This window comes from Lottia gigantea, assembly GCF_000327385.1.
Source record: "Lottia gigantea unplaced genomic scaffold LOTGIsca_6, whole genome shotgun sequence".
NCBI classification, from domain to species: domain Eukaryota; kingdom Metazoa; phylum Mollusca; class Gastropoda; family Lottiidae; genus Lottia; species Lottia gigantea.
Window position 1 is genome coordinate 1,750,273 of NW_008710049.1, and position 20,082 is coordinate 1,770,354.

The following is a 20,082-nucleotide window of genomic DNA, read 5'->3' on the forward strand; positions in this document are numbered from 1 at the left end:
TGCCAATTCTTTGACCACACTTTTCACTACCAAACATTAAATGGTTTATTGACTTTTCACTACCGAAGTTAACATGATTTTTTTTTTTGTAAAAATCTCTGTATGACTTCAAAATGCAACGTTTCACTGATGTAGTAGGTCTGGTAGACACAACCTCGGAACGGTTCTCACAGCTCATGTTTGTTATTGTATTTAATAGATCTTGATAAGCTAAACAAATTATATATTGCAGGACTATGAAGTGACAGTGAATACAACAGATCCTGATTTCACGCCATGTTTTCAAAAAACAGTTTTAACATGGACACCATGTGTATTTCTAATATTCTCAGCTATTGTACGAGTTATATCTTTATATGGTGTGAGAAAACATAGTATAACATGGACATGGCTTAGTAAAGTCAGAATAGTAAGTTTATTATTTATGGTTATGATAAGAATTTATTAAAATCATTGGCTTCAATAAGAAGTTAATATTCAATGTGATTTGTGAGCTTTGTTTTGAATAAAATTATGATATTAACACTAGTATACGGCTTTGATTTGAATATAGACAATGGTATTTGTGGTAAATTACTAACTTTTAAGAATGTTTGATCACATTGCTTGAGCTCGGACATTGAAATAATAAAGGAATGAATCTTAATCATATACTAACTCTTTGTATAAAAAAAACCCAATATTTAAAGAGTTACAGATAGTTATTTCTGCCCAAGTATTCAAATCTTTGATGATGAATTATAACCATGTTTGTATATGAAGGTTTGGGTTCAGACCCTTGAATATAAATTTCTTTCAGCTCTTCAATGGCCTGGCCAGTTGGAAATTAAAATTAGTAGATTAGAAGGTTTTGATATTTATATGTAACTCTCTGTCTACAACATTTAGGTGCTTGACCTCCCTAAAAGTGCAGTTGAAAAAAAAATCTTGCACTAAGTCCTGTATCTTTTGATTTTGACTTTACCAGTCTATAATTATAACCTATGTAGAATATGTTTTTTTTGATATGTCTACTGTATTCTATTGCAGTTCTTAGGAGCATTAATTGGAATAATGAATTTAATGGAATTTCTGTACAGTTTACAAGAATATGCTGATAATATTATTCTTCCTGTAGTTTATTTTCTTACACCATTAGTTGTATTTATTACAATGGTAGGTGGACTTAGTTTAGTTATGTTGCTCGCTATGTCAAACAACTGATTATGGATGGACCTTAAAATGATTGTTAATAGGTTTTCTAAATTTTTATGTGTATAGGGACGCTGATAGCATCAATTTGCACCATTCCAATTTCCAATCAGATGTCTGTGGTTTCTACAATTACACTAAACTAATTAATTTGACCCCATCATTGTCCATGAATTTAGATCATATGAAACTTCTTGATAAATATGCACATATTTTATTGATATGCCTTGCAAAAAAAGTATTAAAGCTTGCAAAGTAGTGAATAGTATATAACGTTAAGTTAGTGTTGATCATCATTTTGAGTCTAGTGGCTTGGTTTATTTTTACATTTTAGATTATTTATTGTTTTATGATAAATTTTGAGAGAAGAAAAGGAATACGTAATTGTGGTTTTATGTTTGTATTCTGGTTATTATATACTATTTGTGGTCTAGTGATATTCAGATCTAAAATACGCCATGCTGTCTTACTGGTAAGTCATTGTTTTTGACAATATTATTTATATAGCATGATATGGGTTTGAATCACCATAGCTTTTAAGTATTGGTAACCGACAGAGATCCTGCTTTTGGATATTTTCAAATGTAATTTTCACCCAATCTTTTATAGTATGAAAAAACATCTGTATTTTAAATTATTTGTTAAAATTGTGTAGATGGTATTATTTGGACAAAAAATTTGATGGTTTATCATGATAACTACCATATATCACCATCATATATAAGGATATGGTGATAGTTTAGTTTGCTTAGATCAGAAGATATCACTAACAATATCAATTCCTATACTGATATTAATCATGATACCAGTACATCACCCAGCCCTACTATTGGTCAGTGTAAGCACAATTGTTGTAGTAATTTTTATAATGTACATTTGTTGATACTTATTATTTATTATAACCAATTCAATGTGAAATCATTCTTCACCATGTTAGGCATAAGATTAGAAGTAAAAATATATAGAGACCAATCTTTGATGTTAAGATTAGTTAAAAGGAGGTTAGAAGATGCTCAAATTTGTAAGGATATTTTAAGCTAAAGTCTCATTGCAAACACTGAAATTGATAAAATGAGTTTTGTCTATTTAGAATGAAGTCCGAGATGAAGTGAGATTTTCTATATTTATTGTTTGTTATCCTATTGTTGTTGTTCAGTTGATACTATCAATATTTGTTGATAAACAGCCTAAAAATCTACCAGATCAACCACAGGTAAGTCAAAGGCTCTTCAGATATAGGTTAATGAGCCTGATTGGTGAAGTAAACATAAGATTATTCCATGGAACATTCCTTGTGTTTATTTAGCATAAGATGTGCAAAGTTTTTAAAGGCATTGATGAACAAGGATAATATGAGACCTCAGTCACATACCAGGACTTATTGTATAAATAGTCAAATCTTCAGAAGACAAATGTTTTTCCAAACCTTACTACTGTTGCAAAGAAATGATATACAAAAACTATATATGACATGAAAATAGTGTACCTGAAAACATGAGATGTTTTTAAATTTTTTATTGATGTCAAATGTTTCTACAGTTCAACAAGGATAGTTTTATCATAGACCATTCAACAGTTAACTGAGCTTTATTTGTATAGTAGATATAATTAATATTTTCAGATTTCATGTCCTGAAAACAGTGCTTCATTTATATCTAAAATAACATTTTGGTGGTTTACACAGTAAGTATGTTTAATTTCTATTCTGCAGACAGCAAAAATAACCATTGATAATTTTAGAAATAAATTCAAGATTAATAAAAAAATTGTACTGCTGTTTGATATCCATTTCTGATGAACTTTTTTTGAGGACAATATTTTCCCCTCTAAAGATGCAAATTAAAATTTTTATTGTTATTTCAAATTGCCCATGTATGATTATTCATGTTGGCTATTTTAATAGATAGTACAACTCAGTATATTGTATAGCTCTACAGTATATCGTATAGCTCTACAGTATATTGTATAGCTCTACAGCATATCGTATAGCTCTACAGTATATTGTATAGCTCTACAGTATATCGTATAGCTCTACAATATACTGTATATATTGTGTATCTCTACAGTATATTGTATAGCTCTACAGTATACTGTATATATTGTGTATCTCTACAGTATATTGTATAGCTCTACAGTATACTGTATATATTGTGTATCTCTACAGTATATTGTATAGCTCTACAATATATTGTATATATTGTCTATCTCTACAGTATATTGTATAGCTCTACAGTATATTTTATAGCTCTACAGTATATTGTATAGCTCTACAATATATTGTATATATTGTGTAGCTCTACAATATATTGTATAGCTCTACAATATATTGTATATATTGTGTATCTCTACAGTATATTTTATAGCTCTACATTGATTCCTTGTTTCTACATTACAGACTAGTTATTGAAGGGTATAAGAAAGCGTTAGAAAGAAAAGATCTCTGGTCGTTAAACTATGTAGATACATCATCACATATAGTACAACGCTTTGATAAATATTGGCAATATGAAGTACGCAAAGCAAAAAGGTGGGATATCATAAGTTTTGAAATTTTTTTCATTTTGCAATAAAATCTTCAATAATCCTGCCACTCAAGACTGATGCCTTGTGTCGTCTTTAGTGCTCAAGTTTGATTCTGCAAATTACCAAATTCCAAAGTTTTGATTGTCTTTGACATACAAGTGACATTCATTCACTAATCATTGTCTGCCCTACAAGCATCTAAACAAGAATTGGACATTGAACTCCAGGTGATATCTTTTTGATACATGAATAAAGCATCTTCTGTATTTTATTTTGTAATTTGTTTTAGATCCATCCAGAGTCAGTGTGTATCAAATGAAAATAATGATAAAATACAGTTTAAAGATGGCCAGTCATATACAGAGATAAAAAATGGCCAGAGGACTTATAAACCAAGACTACTAATCTGTTTAATTAAAACTTTTGGTGGGTTCTGTCTGAAAGCTGCCATATTTAAATTTATATATGATGTCCTCCAATTTGTTAGTCCACAGTTATTGAAGTAAGTCAACATCTTGTTACTGGACAATCTTTATTGATGTTTAAGTACTGAAAGGTCATAGTCAAAATGGTCCCTGTTTTTTTAAATAAATGCTGAAATGTAGGTCAGGTCAAATTGTCACTTAAGGTTGAAAGTAAAAGGTTGTTGATGTAGTGGAAACAAATCTAACTTTAATAAGGGCTTAGAATAGCAATTTCAGCAGTGAAATATGTTTTCATTGTAGCTTTTTAGGACATAGAACTCATGGAATTCATTTCAAATTATTTTTTTCTTTAGATTATTGATCAACTTTACTAAAGACAAAGATTCGTATTTATGGGTTGGATTATTTTATGCTGGTTGTATGTTTACTGTGGCTTTAATTCAATCATTTATATTACATCAGTATTTTCATGGTTGTTTTTTACTGGGTATGAGAATACGTACTGCCATTGTATCTGCAGTTTATAGAAAAGTAAGCTCATTGTTAAATGTTACAAGTATTAAAGAATTTTATCAATAGAACTATAGAAGTGCATTAAAATATTTTATCTATGATCATGGGCTAATGAAGTCAGTTATGTTGCTAAAGTAATGTTGCTTTTGACAGACAGTCCCATTGTCTTTTGATGTAATTTTTTCACCCCCCTGAATCTCTACCATTTCTCTATTGTGTTTCTGTTTCCAGACCCTGGTTTTGTCAAATACATCTAGAAAGAATTCAACTGTTGGTGAAATAGTCAATTTGATGTCAGTTGATGCTCAGAGGTTTATGGACTTGATGACCTATTTCCATACGATATGGTCTGGACCCTTACAGATAGCAATAGCTATATATTTTCTATGGCAGACGTTAGGACCCTCTATATTAGCTGGTCTAGGTGTTATGATATTATTGATTCCTATTAATGCTGTCATGGCCAATAAAACTAAAGAATTTCAGGTAGGGCAAAATTCCGCTTTCTCCATTTTGAGCTGATTTATTTTTAAAGTAGCCACATATTAATGTACTGTTGAATATGAATGATTGAAGGCTGTTGATTTTGATATGATTATTTATCCAGTTTGCTCTTGCTTGCTATAATTAACTGTACTGACTTATACATTTGAATATTTGAAGTTCTGTAACATGATCTATTTCAGTTTGAACAAATGTTGTTAAAAGACAAAAGAATCAAATTAATGAATGAGATTTTAAATGGGATTAAGGTAATCATTAGACATTTCTTTCTTTATCTATTTTCGATCAGAATTTTATTTTTTCTTAAACTATACTCTCTTAGAAAAAATGTTTTGTTTTTAGCCTGTGGTACTATAAGAAGTACTCCACCTTCTTGATACAAAATATGGTTTATATGTTTATGAAGTTAAGAATTTATACTATACTATTATATCTGTACTACTATTTCTGTTATAATTATAGGTATTAAAGTTATATGCCTGGGAACCATCATTTGAAGAACAAGTATTGGGTATCAGAAAAGAGGAGTTATATGTATTAAAGAAAGCTGCCTATTTAAATGCTGCTTCCTCGTTTACTTGGACATGTGCTCCAGTTATGGTGAGTTGAATGTATTATCCTCCATTAGGACATGTGGTCATGGGGTTTAAATGTCTAATATAATAGCTAAGAAAACGTAGTCAAGTGGCATAAGAAAGTTTTGATTTGTTATGTAATATTGATAAAGAAATAAATTGTAGCTACCCAATGAAATAAAGATCCATTTTATCCCTCAACAAATATTTTGATGTGATAATTTGATTGATATTGTAGGTATCATTAACAACATTTGCTGTATATACTCTATCTAGTGATGAGAACATACTGGATGCTGAGAAAGCTTTTGTTAGTTTATCATTATTTAATATTTTACGTTTTCCATTATCAATGTTACCTCAAGTTATTACCAGTATAGTTCAGGTAAGTCCTATTTAAGGTAATTCTTACTTGATTAAAAGTTGATGGAGGTTTAAAAGCTGTATTTTCTTTTGTAACACTTACAGTTACAACTCTTTTTGTCAAAAGCAAGGCATTCTACTGCCTTTAAGTAAAGATTCAATTATGATTTTCATGAAGTTGACCATGATTTATTATCATGTTTTTTTATTTTTCCTATGCTAAATGATGGAAAACTCCTTCATTTCATTATGGTTACATACACTGTGTTTATTTTGAATATACTCACGTTCCTTATTATGTTGATATTAAAACAAATTTTCCTTAACAAGGGCTGGAGAAGTCAACAAACTTGAAAGACTAATGCTTTGTTTTTCAGGCTAGTGTATCATTAAAAAGATTAGATAAATTTTTAGGTCAACCAGAGTTAGATCCAGTAGCGGTTGATAGACACAGTGATAAGGGTAAGCAGGGATTTTCTCAAGATATAATTGTTGATCTGTTTTATAGTAATTAATATGAGAACTTGAACAATTGCTGACGTCTAAAATTTAATGACATGAATTATCTGGATAAAAAAAAATCCTGATATTAAGCTTATACTGATAGAATAATTTATAGAGTTTTTATATCTTACTGTATATATAATCATTGTATTTCCTATCTTACAGGACAAACAATATCAATAGAAAATGGAACTTTTACCTGGGAAACAGATCTCAAACCAACTTTATCAGAGTAAGTAGTTTTCTGTTAAGATTTATCATATAAAGATTGGTGATGAAGGTTGGAAGCCAATACCAATCTGACACTCAGAAGCACACCTCATTGCTTCAGAAGTTTTGCATGGAAGAAATATGATGAGATCTAAGAAAATGGCCAGCATGTCTGTTACTCTGGACAATTTGAAAGAAAGCATTCAATCAATGAACATTAATGTATTTCAGAATCGATTTAGAAATAAAAAAAGGAAGTCTGGTTGCTGTAGTTGGAGCAGTAGGAGCTGGGAAATCTTCATTTTTATCAGCATTATTAGGAGAGATGGAGAAAACAAGTGGTACAGTAGCAGTACAGGTTGGTTTTATCATTGTCTTTTAAATATATGTAATATGGTATGCATTTAGTACTTGCTTTTGGACCATCAAAAATTGAGGCTTTGTGCTTCTTCAAATATTGTCAAGGAGAAGCTTGGTTCCATATTCGCATACTTGTTTGATATGAAAATGAAATAATATATAGTAATGGTATACTAATGTACACTATTTGGATGAAAAATAGTTTATTACTAAGCATGAAAATGTTCTAACAGAAGAATTTGGCACTTACATTACATGTGTTGTGTTTGGACTGGTATTCTTGTGATTAAGGTAAAATATGTATTCATTTTACAACAGGGAAGTGTAGCCTACGTACAGCAACAAGCGTGGATACAGAATGAAACTCTACAGAATAATATATTATTTGGTAAAACATTAGATAAAACTGTGTATGATAAAGTAATATATAGTTGTGCTCTACAACCTGATATAGAAATGTTACCTGGTGGAGATCAAACAGAGATTGGTGAGAAGGTAAGATAATTATTCTTACTTTAATCTCTATTTCTTCACTTTCATAAATAAGGGCTATTGTGGTTAGTTTGTGTATCATATCTCATAGGTCTCTTTTCGTTGGCTGAAAGATTCCAATGAATATTCAAGTTGCCTCTTGTAACTGAAGTAAGTGACAGATCAGATTTTGAAATAATATTCAGAAACTTATGATATTCCTTTTCAATTGATACTAGATGCATCAGAAAAGTTGGGTACCTGAAATTACAAGCCCTCTATTTGGGCATGAAACAATGTTTTAATGTTAATGATACTAGGTTTATAAGTTTTTATGGGTTGTAATTTCAGGGTATTAATTTAAGTGGTGGACAGAAACAGAGAGTCAGTGTAGCTAGAGCACTGTATCAGAATACTGATATATATTTATTAGATGATCCACTCAGTGCTGTAGACTCACATGTTGGTAAACATATCTTTGATAATGTTATTGGTCCAAATGGTCTTCTTAACAATAAGGTAAGCATAATATTTCAGACTTATCTAAGCTTTGATAGAGCCAATCACATTACAAAATTATATCAACTGTATCAAAACTTTTCAATAATTGACTACAGGGCTTCAAACATAGTAAAACTGGCCTGTTAGTTTTTGCAGAGAAATTCCGAACTTGTCTTCGGGGATTAAATGAGTTTTTTTTATCTGCAGACAAGGGTATTAGTTACTCATGGTATTAGTTATTTACCTAAAGTTGATAAGATAGTAGTATTGGTAGACGGTAGAATATCAGAGGCAGGATCATTTCAAGAATTACTAGATCATAATGGTGCCTTCTCGTCATTTCTTAAGAATTATTTATTAGAAGAGGTTGGAGGAGACAGAGAAGTAGAATTTGGTTCTCAGGAAGGTAAACTTGATATTACTTATTCACATACATGTGTAATCTACCGAAGTTGTCGGGTTTCTACCGCTTTTGGATGTTGTCTACCACTCTACTGGCAGGATACCTGATTCTACCGATTTTTGGTTTTTTTCCTGATCAAATTTTCACGGGACCTACCGTTTTCAATGTTCAAATTCTCTACCATAAATCAACAAAATATCTATCATCACTTGTATCTTAATTGCAGGTAACAGGCGTTAATCTCATCACGTAATAATATTATCATTGCCTGATTAATTGATAAATTTAATAAATTTACGGTAGCCCTACTTTTACTAAAAAACGAAATCTTGAAGTCTTCTCAGTATTTTATACCCTCAGTGTCAATCTGCGAGGTCTATAATAGGCCTATATAACATAGACATCGTTTCAGATTCGTTTCATAAAATCGTTTTGTAACTTTACTGTAGCCTGTAAACATTCATTATATTGCCTGCATAACGGGCTTACTTATTACAAGTCTTTCCATTCTGAAGAACGTCAAAATGGAAGCGGAAAATTCAGTTCAATACTTCGTGAGAGTGTTGCAGGAAAAGTATTTAATGATCGCACTGGAGATATTTAAGATGTCATGAATTACACCTTTGGAAAAAGTAACATTGCCAGTACATATTATTTACTAAATATTTATTTGCTTTTGAACATACTGATTTTTAATATGGTATTACATGTTACAGGTACCATTTAATTTGGAGGGCTGGGATCATGTTTGCTTTCTTGTTTTCAAACATCATTTCACCTTGACATTATTTTTGATTCAATCAGTACTGAAGAATGATAATATCAAATTTTTTTTGGGCCCCTAAATTTGAAATATCAGGCACTATTTCTAGAATTATCCATAATTATAGATTGTTAATTTTAACTGTGTCATGTAGGCCTATGATCAATTTAATTAATTTACAAGGCTTAAAGCTTATTTGAAAAAAAAAAAAGAAAAATACAATCAATTTGGAGTTTCAAATCACGAATTTACGCGCTTTGGAAAAATCTCCAGACTTTTCACCCAATCTCCAGATTTTTCAAGGCAAATCTCCAGATTTTTTTTCCTGACCTGTACACATGTATGCTTATTCAATTCAATCCCTTTGTTGAAATTGGGATGTAAAACTCCATTCATTTCAGTGCCTTTGTGGAAAGCTTGCTCACTCATATTTCTGTAATGTGATATATTAAAACTCATATATATCTCATTATAAAATTCATGAATTTATTTAGCCGTATGTCTTCACTCCATGGGGGTAACACATGAAGTAACAATACTTTACATGCACATGCTATGAATATTCATTTACATGCTGAATATTCATACATGTTAACAGATCCCTCCAATTGGCCATTACTTCCAGTGTTAACAATCCTGTTCACTGTAGTAATCAAGACATTGTTCATCATAACTTTGATGATCAATATTTATAGGATAAGGAGTGTTCATTTGATATTTTCTATTTCAGATCTGGATATAAGAGAAGAAATTTTATCTCAGATTGGTTCATATACAGATCCTGAAGTACCTCAAACTTTAAGAAGGTAAGTTTTTTTCCCATTGAGGAACTTCTTTCAATAAGATCCAGAAATGGAATAAGATTAATGAGAAGTGCGTTAAGCGTCAAACTCAAACCATATCAAATTGGATTAAAATCGAATATTAAGCTATTTAATTGGTAGTTTCAAATGAAGTTTATCTCCACACATTTTTGAGAAAGGGCATTATTAAGTAGATTTATTGCTGTTGAGTGTGTCTACTCACTTTCACTGTTTCAAAGACAAAGATCGATGAGGTGTATATAGCTATAGAACATATCAAGAAATACGTTTTATGTTTTGATTTATAGGAGTTATGAAAATTTAGCCTTAAAAACACAATTAAGTGAGAGTCGGACATCATTAAAAGAATCAGTATTGAAAGAGGTAGAGAAACAGAGAGTTGAAGAAGTTAAAGATGTAAAAGAAATAAAATCTGCTGTTAAAACTGATGATAAATTGATACAAGCTGAGAGTGTAGAAACTGGAAGAGTATGTCTATATTATTATTCTATAACAATTTAGTATAATCTTCTCCATCCTTAATACTATGTTAATATTGTGACTCCTGGGGTGAAGCGGATCACGTGATAAAGCAGTATTTGTTTCACCATAAAGATAACTAAAATTGATATCCATTTCAAATATTTACATTGATCTGTCTGGTCTTAAAATTATACAAAATGCTATTGTTTCAATTCAATTGATGTCTGGTTCATTTATAATTAAAGTATTGATATTGAGCTTTTTTTTATTTTTTCAGGTGAAATTTACAGTATTCTCAGCATATATAAAAGCTGTTGGTCCATTATTGACTGTTTTTATAATATTTTTCTTTATAATGACCAATGCAGCTGCTATATATTCTAATATCTGGCTCAGTGAATGGAGTGATGACTCAATACTTCCTAATTCTACTAGATTTGATTATCAAAGAGACATGAGATTGGGTGTTTACGCAGCTTTAGGTGTCCTTCAAGGTAGGTTTATCTATCTAGATCCCATCCCACCTAGAAAAATAGTAATTATATATACACTGGATATGACCCTTAATATTCTATTTATATCTTACTTTTATGTCTTAAGTTTGCAAGGAAATAATATCAAAAAATATATCTTCTTCATTTCTACCTTATTACTTCACTACAAAACTAAATTTCTGTAATATTGTTACTTCAACCTTACAGTTCCATTGTTTGTAAGCAATTCGTTATGATTTAGTCTATGGTATATAAAGTTTTTGCTTATAGGTAGGCCTATTCAAGAACTATTTGATATATTTAAAACTTTTAGGATTTCAGATTTCATTTTAACCTTGAAATCAGATTTGACCAATATCTTTGTTCTGAAGGTTGTGCACATGTAGACTAATACAAGACTGCTTGATTTAATAGTTTGTATGTTTTATTTCTGTTGTAGGCATACTGATATTTACCAGTTGGTTAATAATGGCTCTAGGTGGACTCAGAGCTTCAATGTTACTCTTCATGCGATTGGTCAATAATCTACTACATTCACCAATCACATTTTATCACACAACTCCACTAGGACGAGTTGTAAATCGTTATAGTGAAGATATCAATGAAATTGACTATGTTTTACCGTTTTCCATCCAGTCTATGATTAATATTGTAATTCAGGGTATCGGTTCAACTATGATTATAATATATACCACACCATATTTTACTATTCTAATACCTATCTTTATAGCTATTTACATTCCTGTACAGGTGATTTCATATTTATTATTTCTTTAGTTTTTAAATACAACACAATACTTAAGACATTACAGCCACAAAATGATTCAGCCATCTTAGGTAGCAGGCTGTTATTACTGCTATTGTAGCTGAATTATCTCTCAGGAGTGGACATCATATAAGTCATTGAATTTTATCCAATCAGCAAGTGTCTAACATCTGGGTGTAGGTCAACCTCCTTGAATCTGTTTACACTGATGTAATTTTCAAATACCAAAGCAAACTACTCAACAGGCAAAATGGGTTTTTAAAGAAAGATATTTTAAATCTCCTGTCTTCGCCACTAGATAAAATATAACAACAATCACTTAATTAAAAAGTCTCATGTTTTTACAAGGCAGAATTTTATTGGGTTCATTGCAACTATATTTCTCTTTGCTGTTGTTTCTAAAGTTATTTCTACTTTCATGATTTGAGAAGACATGAAAAAATTTCTAAAACCTAAATGTGAATTTTTTTTACATATTTTAGGTGGTTTCTTTATTTGATACCTATACAGTCAGCAAGCTGTTATTTGTCATGGTTTTAAAGATTTTGTGAAATTTCTTGTTCTTCTGTCTTCCTACTCTGCATGATAACATGGTTGTTTTAGGAATTTGACAGTCACATCTTATTTCAAACTAGTGACTTAATGACTTCAACTTCCTATACTAAATTATCATACTTTCTAATGTATTGTTATACTTACTGTGTCTTACAAGTAATATTCTCTTTCTATTTTGCAGATACTTGTTTTTCACAGGTTTTGTTCATATCATTACCAATTTTTACTATCAAATTTAGTTTTCAGTTATTTATCTAATAAGATTCTGTTTTAGGTCTCAAGTGTTCAAATTTATTTTGAATGAATAATTTATATATTGTATAGACATGGTTTATTCAATTGATTATGCCAAAATTGTTTCTTTCTTTGATCAGTTTGTTCCTGTTACCATACTCTTGTGTTTATGAAATTAATTTATACTTTAAGCCTAATTATTTAAATTATACCAAACACTTTTATTCTATAAATATTCATGATGTAATTCAACTTTCTCCAAACAAAAGCTATACATTCTTATTTTCCCCTATATTGAAAAATATTCTTATAAATTAATAAAATTTAATTGAGTTTTATATTTTCTCTCTTAGGTTTATTTGTGTTAATAGCAGTTTTATTGAAGGCAATAGGAGCCAGAGATGCTTCTAAGATACTACACAAGAATTTCTTACTAAACGTCATGAGATCACCAATGAAATTTTTTGATACAACACCATTAGGCCGTTTAGTTAATAGGTTCGGCAAGGATGTAGATGTAATAGATATAACAATACCACAAACTATCAGGATGTGGCTACACTGTTTTCTCACAGTTGTTAGTACATTTGTAGTGGTCTCAATCAGTACACCTTATTTCATGACAGTCGCCATACCATTACTTATATTATACTATTTTATTCAGGTATTTGTAATATTCATTGTTTTTAGCATGGTTTTAGGTTGCTTTTTGTTTTAGTTATTCTGCTGAACAGAAAAAATGTGATTTTTAAATTGATTCTATCTCAATATTTTGAAGCAGATAAGTGATTTCATTGGCCAGAAATTTGAAAAATTTGAAATCAATATTTAACTGTAAACAAATAATTTAATTTATAATATTAAATGTTAATTTTGCAGTTGTTAGATTTCAATCAAAAATCACATTTCCTAGAATATTTTGTAGTATTTTGGTTACAGCATGTGTTGTGCTGTAGAATTTGGTGGCATTAATTCACTGCCTTTATTGGAGTTTGTTATTTTTCAATAGTTATAGATTTTTTTTATGTTTGGCTATATTTTTATATGAATACATTGCATTGTGTGTTAGTATTTTTGAATATTGTAGGATGAATCTTTGAGATTGCCTCAGATTGCCTTGTGAAAAAATTTAAAAATATATGTCAGAAAGGAGATATTAATAAAATTATTTGATTGGTGAAAGAATAAATCCATTAATAGATCCAACATGGCTAATTATATATATATAAATAATACTAGGTATTCACACTATAAATGCAGTTTGATTCTGTTTGATTCATTTCAATTTGATAATTTAACTTAATAACTTGGTACCTTTTAATCTGTTGTAGATTAGATAATTAAGAGTAAATTATTTGTTAATTGAATAAGGTTTTTGCTTTGTTAATATCTAATCTTTTGTGCATGTAGTTTTAGCTTTCACAAAATATTTAAAATCACTTGCTCACTGTATCATACTAATCTGTCAATATACTCTATATAAGTACTTTATCATTGCTGTTGAATTTTTTTTACACAATCAGACATTAGAATGTAAATTTGTAAAACTTTATGATCGGAAAGTGAAAATTTCTTACAAACAATCTACAAAGAATGGTTGCATTTTATATATATAGTAGTATTTTCTGACAATAAATTGAATAGAGATATTCTGCAATAAATTGACTCCTGACTTTCTCAAAGGGATTGTATAGGTTTTTTAAAAGGTTATTTTTAGTGAAAATGCAGGGACCACCGATGTCTGATTGAATATAAGAATGGTGCAAAATGATGCTTTCAGTTTAGAAAACCTCTTTACAATTTCTTTCATTTGTTGATTTTTGTTTGTTTGAATATTTATACATTAACTCCTAGTTATTTTATTTTCCAGAGATTCTACATAGCCACATCTCGCCAGTTAAAGAGATTAGAATCTATCAGTAGATCTCCTATTTATTCTCATTTTGGTGAAACAGTAACAGGAGCTGTGACAATACGAGCATTCGGACAACAGGAAAGATTTATAACAGAATCTGAAAATAAAGTGGATGAAAATCAGATTTGTTATTTTCCCAGTATAACATCTAATAGGTTTGTATTTCTTACTAGCTTATTATTAGTAAAATTTGATACTAGGAATAAAAATCTGTACAGGCAAAACAATTCCAGCAACACAAAATCTTGTCCAAAGCATGACAATATCAGGAGCAATATTAGTATGGTAGTAGACTCCTCAAAAGAGAAGTACTAACAGGTGTTTCAAAAAGAGTAAATGTGGTCTGCTTCATGTGCTACACTATGCTATTATTCACTCATTCCTCAATGAATCTCAAAATAGGTGAGGTAGAAATTACATATTTGGTGCCTTGGGTTGTATCTCTTTTTTGTTTCTAATTGCATTTCACCATTTTATTTGAAAGAGTTATAAGTCTCTGATATGATCAAAGCTTCCAGAATTCTGTAACTTTTGTTATGTGTTCTGTGTATTTAGTTATTTAATATATTATATTGTAGATGGTTAGCTATCAGACTGGAATTTATTGGTAATTTAATCGTATTTTTCGCCTCGTTGTTTGCTGTATTAGGTAGAGAAAGTTTAAGTCCTGGTATTGTTGGTTTATCAATATCATACGCTTTAAATGTAAGTTATTCTATTATTTCTGATGTTCAGGCATTCTACAATTTCTAATGTATTGAACAGAGTGTCCACAGTCATCTTTGCAAACATGCCTGATAATGCCAATGTGTTGAATTTGTTATTTTGAACCGAGCTACAGAGTCTTTTGTATTGAACTGACTTGATAATCCAGCACTGCACGCCATTAATTTATCTTCTGCCTACATATTTTTCTTTGGACATTAATGACCTTTTGCTTGCTTGAGAGCAAAGGTTTTCTAAACAAAGTTATTTTGAACATCATTATTGCACAGGTTGATGCAGAATTTTTATAAACATCTTGTATGTTGCTTTCTTTTTACCTATAATTTATCGTTATTGATCCTATGAGGATGTATATGTTTGTATTTTTAATAGGTCACACAAACATTAAACTTTCTAGTTCGAATGACATGTGAATTAGAAACTAATATAGTCGCTGTTGAAAGAGTTAAAGAATATTCTGAAACTCCAACTGAGGTAAGAAATTTATTGTATTATGATTTAAATATTATCAATGTTGATAGATGTTGTGTTTAAGATGGCTGTGAAGAGTATAGTTGATTTAAGCTATAACTTAAATACTTAAACTAAATCCTTACATTTAAATGACACCCAGTAAGCACTCAATCCATTTACATTTACATAAGCGAAAACCCTCTAGGAGGTCACATGCAATTATGAAGTATACTATTTACCATTTAAAGTTGGTTCTTGCATGATACATTAGAAAGAAAAAGTGTATGATGGGTGATATCAATTTTGAAAACCATGGATGTGTATAAATCTAACTTTCATCATCTTATAATTAGATGTATTAGACGTATTATCACTTTTTCTTGGTTTTTAGGCTTCTTTTGAATCAAAGAGGTGATTTTATCCTTTGTTGTATTTTACTACAGGCTGATTGGATAGTTGAAAATAACAGACCAGATAAAGAATGGCCTATTAAAGGTGAAGTTGAGTTTTCCAACTTTCAGTTAAGATATAGAGAAGGTTTAGATTTAGTTTTAAAAGGAATTGATTGTAAAATTAAATCTGGTGAAAAGGTAAGCCTTTCTTTCAGGCCATTAATACAATATTTAATTTTTAAATCTTGAATAAAATTCTGATGATATATTATGTAATAGGCTTTCTTTTGAAGATTGTAGAGATACAAGGTCTAGAACTATCAAATATCATTATTAAAGGAAATTCCCATAATAGTTTGAATTTGAAGAAGAGTAGACTAATGCTGCTGGCCTCATTGCACAATACATGGCATTAGCAGTCTTCACGAACCAGTTATTTACAGTAAAGTAGGACTGTTCTCCATTTCATTTCACATTAAAAGAAATTATGTGATATTCTCACTAATGATGAAGGAATATAAATTGAAGATTGGAAAAGTATATTTCATCTTTCTATATTGTAGATTGGTATAGTAGGTAGAACAGGAGCTGGTAAATCATCATTAACTCTAGCTTTATTTCGTATTATTGAATCAGCTGGTGGTAAAATAACTATAGATAATATTAATATAGCTGATATAGGATTACATGATTTACGATCAAAACTAACCATTATACCTCAGGTAATTTTTATTGCCTTAGCTCTGTTCGTCCGTTCGTTGGTCGGTCTATCCACATTTCTTGTATGCATGATAGAGGCTACAGCTTTTATCTAGATGAAACTTGGTATGCATGTATATATTGATGAGATCTCGATCAAGTTTGAATTTGATCTTATTGGATGAAAGGTTTTGAAGTTATTGCCCTTGACTTTTTTAAAAATGTTCATATTTGGCTTGTAGTCATGATACAGGGTGCAGTTTTTATCTTATCTCGATGAAACTTGGTATGCATGTATACATTGATGAAATTTCAAGTTCAAAAATGGTAATAATTGGATGAAAGGTTATTGCCCTTGAATTAATTCAATGCCTCTAATTTGGATTGTAGGCACAATAGAGGCTACATTGTTTATCTGATCTCGCTGAAACTTGGTATGCATGACAAGATCTCAGTCAATTTCATTTTTAATCTAATCTTAATGAAATTAGATGTTTGAAACTGTCTGCCCGAAAACATGCATTTTAATGATAGCTTTTAATGATAAACCTGTTAAGTTTAAATATTAGAATAACCAGTAAAAACAACTATAAAAATGTTAACTTTGCTCAGAAAGTAACCAAATACCAAACTCTAAGAAGCCCAAGACAGTTTAGTTGGTTATAACTTACAAATACAGTTAACGGCAGTGTTCTCAAGAATCCCATAAAATAATATATATTATTGCATTTCAGGATCCTGTATTATTTTCGGGATCATTACGAATGAATTTAGATCCATTTGAAGAGTTTGATGATGATAAAATATGGCAAGCATTAGAACATGCTCATCTGAAATCATTTGTTACTAGTTTACCTGCTCAGTTAAATCATGAATGTAGTGAAGGTGGAGAGAATCTCAGGTAGGTTCATCTTACAATCATAAGATTGCATACTTGCTTCCGTTGTATTAAAAATTAGGATGCTTAAGTGGCTCAGTGTGTCAGACTCTCGCTTACCTGAAGGTGAATTGATCAATCTTAAGATAGGCCAAGGAAATTCCAACAGCATTTACTCCTGTCAGTGATTCCAGTGAAAAAGTCTAAATTGTTCAGATGGCACAAAAATCAAAGCCCTCTGGCTGTGAACATTTAAGATTGATCTTGTTCTTTTTGAGGAAATTTTTTTCAAAACTATAAAAATAAAGTTCCTTCATTATTTTTTTTCAGTGTTGGTCAAAGACAGCTGATATGTCTTTCTAGAGCTTTATTAAGGAAATCTAGAATATTAATATTAGATGAAGCTACAGCTGCTATAGATCTAGAAACAGATGATTTAATACAGGCTACTATTAAAATAGAGTTTGAATCTTGTACTGTATTAACTATAGCTCATAGATTAAATACTATTCTAGATTATGACAGGTAAGCAACGATACAAACTCCCATAACATTCAATTATTATCTATTTATTACCTCTTGAAAAAGGAAAATAAGGAAGTTTCCTGGTAGGAAAGAACATAAACCACTATACCTGTGTGACAAGTCATATTTCTCAGTGTGAATATGGACATTGTTATTTTGAGCAATCAATTCTATATGTGATATATAGATTATGGTGTGACCATAACAGGAGCTGTATCTGACTGCTATCTCCACTGCAATTTAAAAATCTTAAAAACTAAGACCATTTCTTGTTATGGTTTCAAGTGTCACTCAAGAATCAAATCTCAAGCTTCAATATTCCTATTCTTATTTGACATTGTTCAGTATGTAACGATCATATTTGAAATCATTTGTTTCAATTGTATCACTTGTGCCACTCTATTAGTCATGTTGATATATGGTTTAATAATTATTTTAGAATCATGGTATTAGATAGTGGAAGAATTAAAGAATTAGACGATCCACATAACTTGTTACGTGATGAAAATACTGTTTTCTATGGTATGGCTAAAGATGCTGGTTTAGTTTGAAATGGATAGATATATCATACTGATATGTAAGGCAAGACGTTTGGCATTGGATGCCTAATCACACAGTAGGTCAATTGGTTATAGGTGTTATAGAAGATACTCCCCTATAGAAGCACTGGCCTAGGTCACAAGACTATGGATTTCAACATGATAGATTGGAGGAAACTGAACTGATCTTTGAAACTGATAAGAGAATCTTCACTTGAGGAATCAAGGACAGTTAATTGTTGAACTGTATAATAATTAAAGGGCAATTGTAAGATTTTCTTCTATATATTTACTTTAAAGGGGTAATTAAAAAAAAAAGTGTTCCAATTAAGCAGTTTAAACTAGTTTTGGTATGAGATCTTGATATTTTAGTTGAACCCATTGGAATAAGTAGAACATATTTTCTATAATTAGACGTTTTACTTAAAATCTGTTCATTACTTTCCATGCCAACCAAATAGATAAATGTTACAATAATTTAAGCAGACATAATTTAACAAAACATTCAGCTTAAATTTTGAGATAACATCAGAGACATTTCTCTAAATTTTGGTGTATAGTTTTCATTAATTTGAGCACCTATCATTTCCAACATATTTAAAAAACCAGACTTCCCCCTTAAGTTTATTATGTTGTCTTATTTACATTTTCCAGTTCGTTAGTTTTCTATGTATGTTTGTTATGTATGTGATGCACTGCCTTCCATTGAAATGTTTCATTCAGTTTTGTCTTGTTAATTCCAGTTTTATACTTTATAATTTTATTTATTATAATCAACATATCGTTATATATACATAAATATTCTGTAGACCTGAGTTTTATATCTCCAGTGTTGTAAGATACCATTCCAATGTAATACTTGTTATATGACATTTGTAGATAATTCAGTCCTATTTATATTCTGGTAATTGAAGTCCAATATAATCCGGGTTTGTATAGATTCAATCACATTTGCTATACTCAAAATAAAAAAAGACTGCTCTTATTTTGCTTGGAAATATCCCTATTTGTACATTAGTATCATTGTTAAATTTAAACTTCTGGTTAGTTTACTGATAGAGATTTTAAACTTATTTTAATACTGAATTTTAGCCATTACGTTATCTTGCATTTATAAAGTGCATTGTTGATTATTTTATTGTTTGGTTCACTTATGATGTTGATTTGTAATACTTAACTTTGAAACCATGAAAAATTTCGTTTAACAATATGTCTGACAAAGTGATCATATTTACATTAAGTGAAATTTGTTTCCTATATACATATCATTTTGTCTCTATTTGATAATTTCTGTGTTAGTTCATTATTATTTTTA

General features: G+C 30.0%; 1 protein-coding gene across 1 annotated transcript; it reads left to right on the forward strand.

The window, feature by feature from the left end:
* Positions 1–232: 232 nt before the first annotated feature.
* Positions 233–18,779, forward strand: LOTGIDRAFT_107213 (hypothetical protein; the record flags this gene model as incomplete). Its single annotated transcript, XM_009063844.1, has 29 exons — positions 233–409; positions 1,030–1,155; positions 1,526–1,663; positions 2,282–2,404; positions 2,813–2,874; positions 3,587–3,701; positions 4,014–4,216; positions 4,493–4,670; positions 4,884–5,138; positions 5,339–5,404; positions 5,619–5,756; positions 5,970–6,116; positions 6,472–6,556; positions 6,764–6,830; positions 7,040–7,166; positions 7,487–7,663; positions 7,991–8,158; positions 8,348–8,524; positions 10,380–10,598; positions 10,870–11,086; positions 12,995–13,305; positions 14,512–14,711; positions 15,135–15,261; positions 15,655–15,756; positions 16,179–16,325; positions 16,691–16,849; positions 17,561–17,727; positions 18,034–18,228; positions 18,668–18,779. Coding segments are annotated over 29 exons (4,485 nt in total), but the record flags the coding sequence as incomplete, so codon positions are not given.
* Positions 18,780–20,082: the final 1,303 nt, after the last annotated feature.